This window comes from Ailuropoda melanoleuca, chromosome 1, assembly GCF_002007445.2.
Source record: "Ailuropoda melanoleuca isolate Jingjing chromosome 1, ASM200744v2, whole genome shotgun sequence".
NCBI lineage: Eukaryota > Metazoa > Chordata > Mammalia > Carnivora > Ursidae > Ailuropoda > Ailuropoda melanoleuca.
The window spans coordinates 80,980,828-80,996,759 of record NC_048218.1 but is presented as its reverse complement, the minus strand read 5'-3'; the positions used below and the strand labels follow the sequence as shown (position 1 = coordinate 80,996,759).

General features: G+C 35.1%; 1 protein-coding gene across 1 annotated transcript in view; it reads left to right on the top strand.

Moving 5' to 3' along the window:
• The window catches only part of ATP11B (ATPase phospholipid transporting 11B (putative)), a 114,270-nt gene that overhangs the window by 42,742 nt on the left and 55,596 nt on the right, over positions 1-15,932 (top strand). The window contains exons 10-14 of the mRNA XM_034672400.1: positions 137-218; positions 6,543-6,693; positions 7,811-8,008; positions 14,648-14,887; positions 15,477-15,652. Coding sequence (XP_034528291.1) covers positions 137-218; positions 6,543-6,693; positions 7,811-8,008; positions 14,648-14,887; positions 15,477-15,652 — 847 coding nt within the window. The remainder of the gene's footprint in view (positions 1-136; positions 219-6,542; positions 6,694-7,810; positions 8,009-14,647; positions 14,888-15,476; positions 15,653-15,932) is intronic.

Below are 15,932 nucleotides of genomic sequence, written 5' to 3'. Positions count from 1 at the left end.
CTTTTAAAAACTCCAAAAAGACTTAAAGGCAAATTGTAACAATATTCAGATGATGCATTTCCTTTCATGCTAGTGAGTACATCTCTCTTTTGAAATATGCCAGTGCATTATTTTAAAGAACTGTTGTGTTTTGCAGGAGTTGCTATCTACACTGGAATGGAAACTAAGATGGCATTAAATTACAAGAGCAAGTCACAGAAACGATCTGCAGTAGAAAAGTAAGAAAACTATTTTCATTTATTTACACATGAATATGTCTTTGTATTATTCATGTATGTTTAAAATACTATATAAAAATATATGTCAGTCAACAAAAGATGGTATCCTTGAGGATAGGGATGTATGCATGTAGCATTTTGCACAATGTTTGGCATACAGTAGGTGTTACATTATGACTTTAAATTAAATACTGTTGGATAATAATGGAATTATTTGATCAACTAACCCTCCTGCAGATAGCAGTTATAAAATTTGGATAAAATTTTTTTTACATAAGTATTTGAAAATACAGGAGAGTGACACAAAACAGAAAATGGCAGAGTCAACTCCTGAAAGGTGGCAGCAGCAAGGGGAAAGATTTAAGAGTGCAGATTTTGCCTGAAGGCATCCCCCAGTTCATGTGCTGCATAGGGCATTAGAGAGCCCGAGCTTTACAAGATTTAAGTGTTAGAGGACAAGGTTTAAAGCTGGAAGAACAGCTAGGTAAGGAAAAGCAGGTATGGGAGAGAGCCACAGAAAGGAATGAACTCCAAAACCTGTACATAAATTATGCCCAAATATTTGGCTGACTGTTAGAACTATACATGTGCAGAGGAGACCCCAGTGGGCTTGGCAGAAAAACAGTATCAGGAAGCTGAAAGAACAGAACAGAGAATTTTGTTGTTGCCTGTTGCAGTGGACACAGACTTTGATATTTGAGCCTAGTCAAGTGAACTTCTTGCTAAAATGAAAATCACTCTTGTAAGGAACATAAAAGAGTACAGAATCTGTACAACCAATTATTTATAAAATCCAATGATGTAATCAAAAATAAGTAGACATGTGAAGAAAATGTAACTTGTATTTAAGAGAAAAAGCATTCAATAGAAACTGTCACCGTAATGTTCTGTATCTTGCAGTTGGCAGGCAAGGTCTTTAGAGCAGATATTTTAAGTATTTTCAAGGACCTAAAGGAAGAATAAACATGTAAGATATCAGCAAAGAAATGGAAACTATAGAAAACATTATGGAGTTTCCTCAAAAAGTTAAAAGTAGAACTGCCCAGGAGTTGCACTACTAGGTATTTACCCAAAGGATACGAAATTACCGATATGAAGGTATACATACACCCCCATGTTTATAGTAGCATTATCAACAATAGGCCAAATTATGGGGAGAGCCCAAATGTCCATCAACTGATGGATGGGTAAAGAAGAAGTGGTATAGATACACAATGGAATATTACTCAGCCATAAAAAGAATGAAACTTGCCATTTGCAACGATGTGGATGGTGCTAGAGAGTAATACACTAAGCGAAATAAGTCAGAGAAAGACAAATACCATATGATTTCACTCATGTGGAATTTAAAAAACAAAACAAATGAACATGGGTGTGGGGCAGGGAGGTGGGCAAGAGGCAAACCAAGAAACAGACTCTTAACTATAGAGAACAAACTGATGGTTACCAGAGGGGAGGCGGGCAGGGGATGGGTTAAATAGGTGATGGCAATTAAGGAGGGCACTGGTGGTGAGCACTGAGTGTTATATGCAAGTGATGAATCATTAAATTCTACCCCTGAAGCTAGTGTTGCACTGATGTTAACTAACTAGAATTTAAATAAAAACTTGAGGGAAGAAATGGAACTATAAAAAAGAATTCACTGGATATTCTTGAGTTGAAAATATAATTACTGAAATGTAAGTGCCATTAGATGGGCCCAACAGCAGATGGAGGACAGCAGAAGAAATTGTCAGTGAATTTAAAAAAAAGCAATAGAAATTATTCAGTCTGAAGAACAGGGAGAAAAACGATTGAAGAAAAATGAACATAGTTTCAGAGCCATGTGAGACAATACTAAACTATCTATCTAATTGAATCCAAAAGAAGAAAGCAAAAGGAGCAGAATAAAAATATTTGAAAAAAATAATAATGGAAAATTTCTAAAATTTGAGGAAAAAACATTTAAATCCAACAGATCAAAATTTGTGGATTCAAGGCAAAGCCTAAGTTGAGAAATTTCTAGCTATAAATGTTTATAAATAAAGACAGAAAGGAATGCTTAAAATCACTCATCTAAGTTTCTGCCTTAGAATGCTAGAGAAAGAGGAGCAATTTGACCCAGTCAGAGAAGAGAGAGAACAATATTAAAGATGTGAGCTGAAACTAAAAGAATAGAAAACAAATACTAGACAAAATTAACAAAGCCAAAACTTAGTTCTTTGGAAATATTAACAAAATTGATAAATCTCTACCTAGATTGAGGGATTAAGGGGAAAAAGAAGCGGTAGGAGAGAAAACTACAAAATTACTAACATCAGGGATGAAAGAGAGGGTATCAGTACAGATCCTATCTACTGTGGTCACTTTATCCAAAGATAAATATTATGAACAACTTTATGTAACTTCATTTTTCAACTTAGATGAAATGGATGAATTCTTTGAAAATATAACTTACAACAGTTGACACAGGATGAAACAGAAAGTCTGGATAGCCCTATTATCTATCAAAGAGATTTAATTTATTATTAAAAAAAAAATAGGTCCACACCAAAGGATAGTCTTTTTAACACGCAGTGCTGGAACAATTGGATGTCCATATGCCAGAAACCAAACTTTAGCCCTTACCTCCCACCATATACAAAAACTTACTCAGTGGCGCCTGGGTGGCTCAGTCAGTTAAGTGTTCAGCTCTTGGTTTCGGCTAGGGTCATGATCTCAAGAGTCATGAGATCAAGCCCCTCATGCTGAGTGTGGAGCCCGCTTGAGACTCTCTCCCTCTCCCCACTGCTCGTTCTCTTATTTATTTAAGATAAATAAATCTTAAAAAACAAACAAAAAACTAACTCAAAATGTAAGACCTAAACATAAGAACTTAATCTATAAAACGTGGGAGAAAATATTAGTGACCTTGGGTTAAGGAAAGATTTTTTTAGATAGGAAACATACAAAAAAGGAATCAAAAACAAAACAAAAAATTGATAAACTTTATCAGAATTAAAACTTCAGCATACCTGAAGCTAATATAACACTATATGTTACTGTTACAAATAATAATAATAAAACTTCTACATTTCCAAAAGACACTGTTAAAAAAAAAAATGAAAAGAGAAGCCACACATTAGGAAAACTATTTACAAAGCACATATTTTGTAAGGATTCGTATCCAGAATAGGCATGCATTTTCACCACTTCTTTTAAACATTATCCTAGAAGCCTTTTTCTTTTTTCTTCTTTTTTTTTTTTTAAAGATTGTATTCATTTATTAGACAGCCAGCGAGAGAGGGAATACAAGCAGGGGGAGTGGGAGAGGAAGAAGCAGGCTCCTAGCAGAGGAGCCTGATGTGGGGCTCGATCCCAGAATGCTGGGATCACGCCCTGAGCCCCTGAGCCTAAGGCAGACGCTAATGACTGCACCACACAGGCGCCCCCTAGAAGCCTTTTTCAATGCCACAAGACGAAGAAATAAACGCATAAAATTGTTCTTACGGGAGGACACATGATTTTCACAGACAGTTGTACACATTCAACAACCAAACCATTAGGATTAATAAGTGAGTTTTAGCAAGGTCAAAACTACAAAACATGGTGAGAGATGTTTATTTAATGGAGAAATCACATTAATAGATTGGCAGGCTCAGTACTGTTAAGCTGTCAGTTGATGTGTGTGTGTAGAGTCTTTCAATACTAATTAAAATCCCAGCAAGCTTTTTTGTAGTAATGGACAAAATGATTTCAAAATGCATGTTGGGGATGCCTGGGCGGCTCAGTCAGTTAGACTTCTGACTCTTGATTTTGGCTTGGGTCATGGTCTCAAGATGGTGGGATCAAGTCCTGCCTCAGGCTCTGTGGTTGGCACAGAGTGTGCTCTCTGCCTCTGCCCCTCCCACTTGTGCTGTCTCTCTCCCTCCTTCTAAAATAAATAAATAAAGTATTTAAATAAATAAAATGCATATGGAAATGGCAGTAGCCAAAAGCACATGTAGAATGAATAAAGAAAACAGTCTCTTAAGAGAGTGGGAGAATTTATATTATCTGACTTTAAGACTTAATATAAAGCTACAGTAATATAAAGCTACACTGAAACATTTTTTCAGTGGAATAAAATAGAGAGTTGAGAAATAGATCCATTATGTATGGTGAGTTGATTTTCAGCCAAAGCTTTAAGTAAATTCAATGAAGAAAATGATAGCCTTTTCAATAAATAATGCATCAACAATTGGATATCCATATGGGAAACAAATTATAAACCTCAATTCCTACCTCATATCATACACTAAAAGGTTTTTGAAGATAGGTCATATACTTAAATGTAAAGGCTAAAACTATAAAACTTTTAGAAGAAAACTTAGGAAGATATCTTCACAACCTGGTTAATAGTTCTTAGGACAGAAAACCAATAACCACAATAGAAAAAATTGGTTAACTGGACTTCCTCAAAATTAAAAACTTCTCACACTGCACAATTAAGGAAATGAACAAGGAAGCCACAAACTGAGAGACTGTATTCATAAAACATATATCTGACAAAGAACTTGTATCCAGAATGTATAATGAGCTCAGGTGTCTATAATATGTCTATAATAAAAAGAAAAACAGTACAATGAAAAAAATGGATATAAGACTGGAGCAGAGAAATTTTCACAAAGAAAATAGACAAATGGCAAATAAACATAGAAAAAGTGTACATCATTAGTCATGAGAGACAGACAAATTAAAAGTACAAAGAGATACATACCAATCTATACTTAGTGGAATGGCAAAAATTAAAAAGCCTAAAAGTTCCAAGTATTGGCAAGGACATGGAGCCGCTGGAACTCTTAATTCTGAATAATCAAGGGTCAAAGGAAATCTCAACATTTTTTAAAATATCCAGAAGTTAATGAAAATACAGTATCATATTTTATAGGATGAAGTTAAAGCAATGCCCACAAGGAAATTTATAGCACTTGTATTAGTTAGGGTTTTCCAGAGAAACAGAACCAGTAAGATATATATGGGTTTATAAAAGAGGAGATTTATTATAGGAATTGGCTCACGTGGCTGTAGAGGCCATGAAGTTCCACAGTCTGCCGTCTGCAAGCTGGAGAACCAGGAAAGCTGGTGGTGTAATGCAGTCAGCATCCAAAGGCCTGAGAACCAGGGAGCTGGCCACTGATAAAAAACCTGGAGCTCTGATGTCCTAGCTCAAGAAAAGAGAAAAAAATTGTCCTTTGCCTTTTTTATTTCATTTGGGTCCTCAGTGGTGAGGGCATATCTCTCTACTAAGTGTGTTGAATCAAATACTAATCTGTTTCAGAAACACCCTCACAGACACACCCAAAAATAATATTTTACCAGCTCTTTGGACATTGCTTAGCCCAGTCAACTTGACACATAAGATTAACTATCACAGAACTAAATACTTATATTAGAAAAGAAACACCAGAGGTGTCGGGTGGCTCAGTCTGTAAACACCTGACTCTTGATTTCAGCTCAGTTCATGATCTTGGGGTTCTGGGATTAAGCCCCACGTCAGGCTCTGTGCTCAGCAGGGAGTCTGCTTGAGTATTCTCTCCCTTTGCCCCTCCTGCTGCTCGTGCTTGCTCTCTCTCTAAAATAAATAAATAAATCTTAAAGAAAAAAATGAAAAAAAACACCAAGGACAGACACTGAGTTTAAAAGCAATAACATTTGCAGTCATTCTCAAAAAAGGAAACACCTAGTTGTATATCTAACAAAATGTATACACTATCTGAAAATTACAAAATGCTGATGAAAGATCAGAGATGTAATGTTAAGCTTGCCTAGTGAAATATTATAATACCAGGCTCACCTGGTGAAAAGAACAGGGATTCCAAAGTTAATCCTGACTTGTGTGATTTGGGTAAATTTATAGAATGATTTTTGGGCTTTGATCTTCATCATTAAAAAGGATGTGATCTCCTCAGAGGTTTTACAAAGATTAAACAAGTTACTGGATGTAACAAAGTTTTGTAAAATCTTAATGCTACACAAATGTTAGTTATATTTACACTTAAAATTAGATCCTGAAAGTGTAAAAAATTGTAGAATAGTTACTTATGGTGAGAATAACTGGCCAAAGCTGTCATTTACTGTAAGCATTTTGAAGAGTAAAACTAATTTAAATAGGCTTATAATCTTATCTATTGGTTATTTTATCACTGGTAAATAGATTCTATTGAATGGTCATTTCTTAAAATACAAAGACTGTTCCCTTCAAATAGCTACCATGATATCTTATATATTTTTATATCTTTTTTAATACCAGTATAAAATTTCCAGGCAGATGAATATAGTAACACATAATTGACATGTTTTGTATTCTTTTTTTTCTCATTGCAGGTCAATGAATACATTTTTGATAATTTATCTAATAATCCTTATTTCTGAAGCCATCATCAGTACTATCTTGAAATACACATGGCAAGCTGAAGAAAAATGGGATGAACCTTGGTATAACCAAAAAACAGAACATCAAAGAAATAGTAGTAAGGTATTTTATGGTATTCTTGACTCTGCTGTAAAGGAAACTTTATTCTTTGGCACAGTTACTGATTTGGTAGTGACTTCTGATAGGAGTGACCACTGTGATCTCCTAAAACCATTACTACTGAAGGGTGACAAAAAGACAGTGTAAGTGAAGAGTGGCCAGCATGTTTATACTGGTATGCTTTTTGCATTTTAGGGCATAAGCGATTGTATTCCCTGTGGCATGACTTGAATAGTTACAAGAGATCACAAAAATTTAAATCATCTGTAATGGCATTCCCCTTCAATACTACAAATTCAGTTTTTTATTCCATTTACTGTATGTTATAAGTGAATGAAAAAGTAAGTTGATTTTCAGTTCTGTCAGAATAATTCAAGGAGTCTTACTGTCAGTCTGTTGATGGTATGAAGTAATAACACAAAATATGCCATACAAAGTTCGAAACTGAATGAATATAGACTACCAAGAAAATTTTACCTGCAATTTTGGTAAATAATTATTCTCTAGATTTCACATTGGATTAAAATACAAATATTGGAAGACAGATGTGGATCTCAAGAAAGCATAAAGCAGATCACAGAACATATCTTCCATATCATTCATAATTAGGTTTTTTACCTTTCACAGAATACATGTTAAAATGTGATACTGCTATGCTATTGAAATAAGCTATTACTATATAATCTGTAAGTGTTTTCATTTCCAGTAGTTCTGGCCTAGCAGTTCTAAAATAGTTTTTTTAAATTGAAGTAAATTTTTAGTTATCTGTGATTTTGGAGGGTGGAAGTGGAATGTAAGTATATTCGAGGGATTACAGTTACAATTTTGCTAAAGGTTGTTTCAGTCACACCAGGCTTTTTGGTAGCCTCTAGAAAGTAACAAGTAGTTCAAATTTAACCTTTTCTTCTTTCACTTTGTTCAAAGTTCTAATGAACAATAAAACAACCAAAAGAAATGTATTAAAGAAACAATTCAAAAAGTGAATTTCAGTTCATGACATTTCTGCTTCAGAATATAGTTGATGGTCTGTTTAGATATGAAACTTTCTGATAATTTTCTTCAGTATTACTAAGGAAATTCTCATCTTTTTCTCTTATCAAACAATCATTTTTCTCCCTAGATTCTGAGATTCATTTCAGACTTCCTTGCTTTTTTGGTACTCTACAATTTCATCATTCCAATTTCATTATATGTGACAGTAGAAATGCAGAAATTTCTTGGATCATTTTTTATTGGCTGGGATCTTGATCTCTATCATGAAGAATCAGATCAGAAAGCTCAAGTCAATACTTCTGATCTGAATGAAGAGCTTGGACAGGTAAAAAGATCCATTTATTGTGTTTTTCTAATTTGTTATTTTTCTTGAAACAGTACATGTACCAAGGCTAGTATTATATATAAAGAAAAATGTTATGAGGGTTATACCAAAAAATAGCTCTGCTTTCCTCCACACCTAACTCTTCTTTCCCACATTTAAACCTGAAATTGTTCCTTCCATCAGTTAGCACTGTATAGTATTCTTTCTTAATTTTTAAATTTTAGACATTTATTATGGAATTTAAAGATATAATCTTATGGTACTGTTTTATATGTACATACCCAGATGTATACCACATTGCCTCCTCATAGCCCCCTAATGTTTTTATATCACAATTAGGGATTTAATAAATATTTATTTATTGACATTATTTTGACTCTTTTAGCATTGTTCACTAATTTCTCGTTAAGTGTGTTCTGTGATACTATAATTACATTTTCTTTTTTATATATTATTCTCCCTAGAATTAATTGTTCTGTTTTTTCATTTGCTTAATTTCTGTATACCACAAACAAGTTTCTGATGAATATATGAAACATCTCTCTACATATTCAAACACATCAGGTAATCTAGGATTTCCTTTCTTTTTCTCTCTTTCTCTTTCTTGTTCTGGTGGCAGCTTTTTTGGAGACTTTTGTCTTCTTCAGTATGGACTTATGTCTGGGCATGCTTCTCACTTGTCACCAAAGGACTTCCCTTTATCATCACCCTAGAAATTCCTTTGCCTTTCTCTTGTTTTGGATCCCCTGGATCCTGTGTTGGCCCACCTGTGGCTTATTCTCTCATTTTGGTGGAATACATCTTCTAATAACTTCCTGGAAAAGAACACATGAGAGGAAAATATTTTGAGGCTTTGCGTGGCTGAAAATATCTTTATTCCCTTTTTTTTCCTTTATTCCTTTTTTGCACTTAATTGATAATTTAGCTGTGTAATGCATCCCAGGTTGGAAATTAGTTTTCCTCCAAATTTTAAGAGCATTTCTCCATTTTTTTTCTAGTTTCCAATGTTGCTGTTGAGAAATCCAGTGCCATTCTGATTCCCAGTTCTTTATGTGTGATCTGTTATTTTATCTCTGGAAGTGTTTAAGATCTTCTCTTTATGTGATAATTCTGAAATCTCATGATGATGTACCTCGGTGTGAGGTTTTTTTTTTTTTCCTTTCTTTAGACAATGAACTCTGTGAGCCCTCTCAGTCTAGAAACAGATGTACTTCAATTCTAGGAATTTTTCTTACATTATTTCTTTGATAACATGTCTTTTTTTAAATTTAGCATTTGGATATCTCAGACCATTTATCTTGATTCTCTAAGTCTTTCTTTGACTTTCAATTTTCATTTACTTGTTTGTTTTTATAATGCTGGGAGAATTCGTCAACTTTATCTTTTGGTCTCTTTTTCTGTTACAATATTTTTAATTTATAATATTTTGGTATATCTGAATAGTCTTCTTTTAATTGCATCTTATTCCTTTTCTTGAAAATGATCTATTCTTTTAGCTCTCTGAGGATATTAATGATGGTTATTTATTTATTTATTTATTTATAATAATATTTATTTTGTTATATTAGTCACCATACAGTACATCCCCAGTTCTTGATGCAATGTTCCATGACATTACTTGCATATAACACCCAGTGCACCATGCAATATGTGCCCTCCTTAATACCCGTCACCGGCCTATCCCAATCCCCCACCCCCCTCCCCTCTGAAGCCCTCAGTTTGTTTCCCAGAGTCCACTGTCTCTCATGATGGTTAAAGTCTTACGTTCCCTGCATTTTCTGTTCGCTCCTGGTTCCTTTTTCAATACAGTCAATTCTGCTACAATGTGGCAAAGTATTCCTAAAAATTACTGTGCTATGTAAAATTACTCAGAAAAAACCACAGGGCTAATGAGATTAGGAGTGCAACAAAAATATTGTTAATAACACATTTAAAATAAATTGTTAAATACATAAACACTGGGGTACCTGGGTGGCTTGGTTGGTTGGGTGTCTGACTCTTGATTTCTGCTCAGGTCATGATCTCCGGGCCCTGGGATCAGGCCCCACTTGGGGCTCCATGCTGGTGGCAAGTCTGCTTGAGGATTCTCTATTTCCCTCCCTCTCTGCCGCACACTCCCCATTCACATGCTTCCCCCCGCCCCGTGCGTGCTCACTCTCTCTCAAATAAATAAATAAATCTTAAAAAAAAATACGTAAGTACTATAATATATGTGGCATTTTGTCTTGAAAAAGACCAGAAGGTTAATTGTGGAAGTGACCATCCAGAGAAGTGTTGCAACCTGTGTGTCATTGTGAAGTATTGAAAGGAAGGTTATCTGAAAATAGAAGTAGATGGGTGTGGCTCATAACACCTACGGTGACCTGAGGAGGCCGATAGCTGTTTGAGATGTGTACATTTCATCTGTTCCTTGTGCAATTTGCTGGTGTTTCTCACAGAGGAAATTGTGCATAACCAAGTGCAAAGTCCGCATTATGCTCAAGTTCCCTTATATATCAGTTACATTGGTATAGATTCATCTATAAGACAGTATTATAGCAGAACTGACTGTAATTTGTTTTAGACTCTACCTTTCTTTTAAGGAGTGATCCTTGAATGCTAATCTTTGGTTTTCTTACAAGCTTGAAAGTTTTCCCTAGAGGGGCGCCTGGGTGGCACAGCGGTTGAGCGTCTGCCTTCGGCTCAGGGCGTGATCCCGGCATTATGGGATCGAGCCCCACATCAGGCTCCTCCGCTATGAGCCTGCTTCTTCCTCTCCCACTCCCCCTACTTGTGTTCCCTCTTTCTCTGGCTGTCTCTATCTCTGTCGAATAAATAAATAAAATCTTTAAAAAAAAAAAAAAAGTTTTCCCTAGAAAAGCCTAGCCGTCCTGCTGTTTTTTGGCATATTCCCTATTGTCAGTACTGGTCTTTCCTCAGTTTCCCCAAAGAGAATTACTACAGTTAGTATTTCTGCTGCTTGTGATTGTTAGAGCCATCCAGTAGAAGTCTCCCTGTTTTTAGCATACTGTCACACTTATGTTTTCAGCTTTCCATGGGGTCAGATTCTCTCTGGTTCAGTCCCCTTCTTAGAGAATAAACCTTCCAACTATGACTCAGATAGAAGAAGGGCAGTCTCAGGTTTGCAAGTTATGAGGGGATTTCAGGTTTCAGACTGTTCCTGGTACCTCCATTTTCAGCCTCATCCTATAATTTCACATTCAGTAGTAGCTGGTACATCTACTTCCTGCGAGTTTTTGGGAAAGGGTTTCCCCCATTGCTTAGGTTTCATATTCTTTGTTAAGTCACTTACCACTCATTCATCTCCTTTCCATCTTCCAAAGTTGTCATATCTCCCTTTTCATGTTGTCTCATCTGCCATTTATTTTTGGTTTTTTTTTTTCCTTTACTCTTATTTTAGTTGAGTCTCAGTAGGAACAGAGATAATTGTATTTGCTCAGCCTACTATTTTAAACCAGAAGTTGATCCATTTATTTTTAGCATTTAAGAGATTTTAGTAATTTATGCTAAATATTAATTCATGGTCACATGTCTTTAATTAGGTATCACATATTCAAGACCTAAAAGCATAGGCTGTTTTTACTGCTTCTTTGAACATGTTTTTTTCCCATTTTTTTCTTTCCTTTGACCTTTTCTATCCCAATTTTCCGCTCTTCCTCTTCTGCTTGATAGAATACTGTTTTTCGGGGCGCCTGGGTGGCACAGCGGTTAAGCGTCTGCCTTCGGCTCAGGGCGTGATCCCGGCATTATGGGATCGAGCCCCACATCAGGCTCCTCCGCTATGAGCCTGCCTCTTCCTCTCCCACTTCCCCCTGCTTGTGTTCCGTCTCTCGCTAGCTGTCTCTATCTCTGTCGAATAAATAAATAAAATCTTTAAAAAAAAAAAAAAAGAATACTGTTTTTCTAGAACCTCACACTGTTTACGCATGCCCCTACTTGCTTTCTCTTTAAGAAACTGTGATAACTTTTTTAAATTTCTAATTCTAAGTCTTTCTTTTTACTTTTAAGCCTGCAAGATTTCATAATATGTTTATCTCCTCTATTCTTTTATCTGTTTTTATGCCGATGAAATCTACTTTGTCATATTCTGTGTCCTTTCATTTCTATACTATCGAAGAAACTGCTCTTATGATGGTGTCAGTGCCCTCTCTATAACTAAAGTTAAAACTTCTTGATTTTATATGTTTTTATTTTTATTTATTTTTTAAGATTTTATTTATTTGACAGAGAGCACAAGAAGGCAGAGCGGCAGGCAGAGGGAGAGGGAGAAGCAGGTTCCCTGTTTAGCAGGGAGGATGATGTGGTGCTCAATCCCAGGACCCTGGGTTCATGACCTGAGCCGAAGGCAGATGCTTAACCCACTGAGCCACCCAGGCACCCCAATATATCTTTAAAAAGCAATGTTAATTTCCTTTATTTATCTCTGTCATCTAAATTCTGAAGACTCCTCCATGACTGATAGGTCTGTCTGTTCTAATCATCTTTGTAATATTATTTCTGTTTGCTGACATATTTTATATCGTAATTTTTTATACCTTATTATTCTTCCTGATCTAAAAGTTTTTTATTAACTTGTATAGGTAAGTGACATCTCTCTGTATCCATCTTTATAATTCAACATTTGCTGTAAGTAGTGGGCAGTCTTCAATATCACATAGCAAAGATAAAATATTTCATCCTTTATTTCTGATTTCACCATCTGCTAGCTCTATGACTAGGTAAGTTATTTAACCTAACTCTTCCTTTGTTTCTTTTTCTGTAAAATATACATAATAATAGCACCTACCTCATGGAATTGTTGAGAGGATTAAATGAGTTGGAACACCTAGTGCTGGCAGTATAGTGATTGCTGTACAATTATTGGCTTTTATTGTTATTACTTTACATAGCAGAATTCCTACATCTCAGATGTTGCAGTTATCTTTACTATTTGCAAGAAAATGAACTTTAAACTATATTTTCTTACTTTATTTCTTGGCCCAAACAATTTTTTCCAGCTTTAACTCTGCCTCCCTTTTTGAATGTTGGTATTTTTATTCTGCAATCTTGCTGAACTTGTTTATTAGTTCTAGTAGTTTTTTAGTGGATTCCTTAGGGTTTTCTATATACAAGATCATGTCATCTACAAATGGCTTTACCTCTTTTCCAGTCTGAATACCTTTAGTTCTTTTTTCTTCCCTGATTACCCAGTCTAGAACCTTCAGTACAATGCTGAATAAAAGTGGCAAGAACAAACATCTTTCCTTTATTCCTGAACTTAGTTTAGGGGAAAGCATTCAGTCTTTCTTTATTAAATAGGATGCTAATTATGGGGTTTTGTAGATACATTTTATCAGGTTGAAAAAATAGCTTTCTATCCCTAATTTGTTGAATATTTTTATCATGAAAGAGTATTTGATTTTCTTAAATACTTATCTTGCATCTGTCAGGATGATCGTTTTAATAATAGAATGAAGAATAAGTCCCAATTCATTATTGTGGTGGGTTTCTTTGACTGATTTATGTTGAACCAATCCTGCATTCCAGGGATAAACCCCGCATATTCCTGGTGTATATCTTTTTTTATATGTTTCTAGATTTGGTTTGTGTTTATTTTCATACGGGATATTGATCTATAGTTGTTGTTTTTCCTTGTGACGTGTACCTCCCTTTTTAAATAACAACTTTCTCGGATCTCTATTGCATTCATCACATCCTCACCATAATCCTGGTTGTAGCAAGACTTGACTATTTCATCTTTCTCTTTTTGGACCTTCCTTCTCATAGGGTTTATTTTCCACAATTAGTCTCAAAAGAGTAATAAAATTGTCTTATCTACTTTTAAAAATATTTTCATTTGGGGGCACCTAAGTGGCTCAGTCGGTTAAGCGTCTGCCTTCCACTCAGGTCATGATCGCAGGGTCCCAAGATGGAGCCCCTCCTCAGGCTCCCTGCTCAGTGGGGAGTCTGCTTCTCCCTATCTCTCTGTCCCTCCTCCTCACTTGTGCGCTTGCTCGCTCTCTCTGTCTCAAATAAAGAAAATATATATGAAATATATAATATTTTATAATTATATATAATAATATATATAATACAGTATATATATATAAATATGTATTTTTTTCATTTAAACACTTTCCTTTTCACTGAGTTTGTTTCCTACCCTTGGTTTCAGTTTCCTCCATCTATCTTATATTTTAGACAACTTTCCATCTTTGACTTCTTGTGTTGCTATGACTTTGTGTTCCTGTTCCCAGTTCTGTACCATTTCTTCTGGACCACATATCCTTTCACACTCTAGGTTAGTAAGCATCCTTTCCACCCTTGCTCAAAGATCATTCTTCGTCCTACTACTTCAAAACACCTTACTCAGGAGATGGAAAAAAGTATTAATCCCACGTTATCAGTCAACTCTGCAGATGAACATGCACTTAAAAATGCCACAAACTTCAAAGTTTATATAGATTTGAAATATTTTATGTTACCCTGTTTTGTTTCTGTGCATCTTTATTTGTGCTTAGATTATAAAAAAATCTCAGCATCAGTATACTAATGTTAATAGGTAAGTTTGACTTCAGGAGACAGAGGAGGACAAGGTTTTTTTGTTTAACATAGGACAATAAACACAAAAGTTTGTTTTCTTTTATCTTCCATCCCTAGGTGGAGTATGTGTTTACAGATAAAACTGGTACACTGACAGAAAATGAGATGCAGTTTCGGGAATGTTCAATTAATGGCATAAAATACCAAGAAATCAATGGTAGACTTGTATCTGAAGGACCAACACCAGACTCTCCAGAAGGAAGCTTATCTTATCTTAATAGTTTATCCCATCTTAACAACTTATCCCATCTTACAACCAGTTCTTTCAGAACCAGTCCTGAAAATGAAACTGAACTAGTAAGCAACTTTTAAATTAATAAATTGAAATTTCATTTGCAATAATTCTCTTTGGTAGTTGCTGGATTGTGGGAGAAAAGTTTAGTGGGGCAAGCAATATATATTTGAAATGTATATCCTTTGATTCAGCACTGAGAATTTGAGTCACAATCCAGTTTAACTTGCAAATTAATATGTGTCTTCCTTACTTCTCTGAGTATTTAAATGAGACTAAGTGAAGAACGCTTACTGCCTTGAAGTGAAGAAGAAAAGAAGACTTTGCTCAGAAATAGAGCTTAAATGTATTTAATACTTTTTGAGATCTCACTTTTTCCACAAAAGAGTTTTCATCTTTACTTACAGTTTGGCTGTGTTTCCTAAAAAGACACTTTTGTGTTGAAGGGTCATGAGCAAATGTGACATTTTACTCTTTGGAGTCAGAAGCAACCAGCTAGCATTCAGGGAGTTCAGGATTGTAACATTTCTCTTGTAGATCTAAGGGAGCCAAATTATTAACTGTATTTATTGACATGTTTTTTTGAATCCTGCTTACAGTTTCTAAATGTTACTTGGGAATGGTATTTTTATTGAGAATATTATCTTTCTACAGATTAAAGAACACGATCTCTTCTTTAAAGCAGTTAGTCTCTGTCACACTGTACAGATTAGCAATGTTCAGACCGATGGCATTGGTGATGGTCCCTGGCAATCCAACTTTGCACCCTCCCAGTTGGAATACTATGCATCTTCACCAGATGAAAAGGCTCTAGTGGAAGCTGCTGCAAGGTAGTTTGATCTAATTTCCAAATCTTCAGAAAAACACCTTTTAAATACGAATGTGTAAATACTAGAAAATTAAATTGTTCGACAAAATTCATAAACACATAAAAGTAGAAGTGCACTTTAAATTGTAAATGAGAATATTATATGTGTCATTAATTTTGTTGTCAAGCTTGCATTGAATCATATTTTGAAGAGATCTTTAAAAATCTGGTTACTATGACATATGAATACTATAATTTGTGAGAAATACTTGCGTATGTGTTGTTTTGGACCTACTGTGATT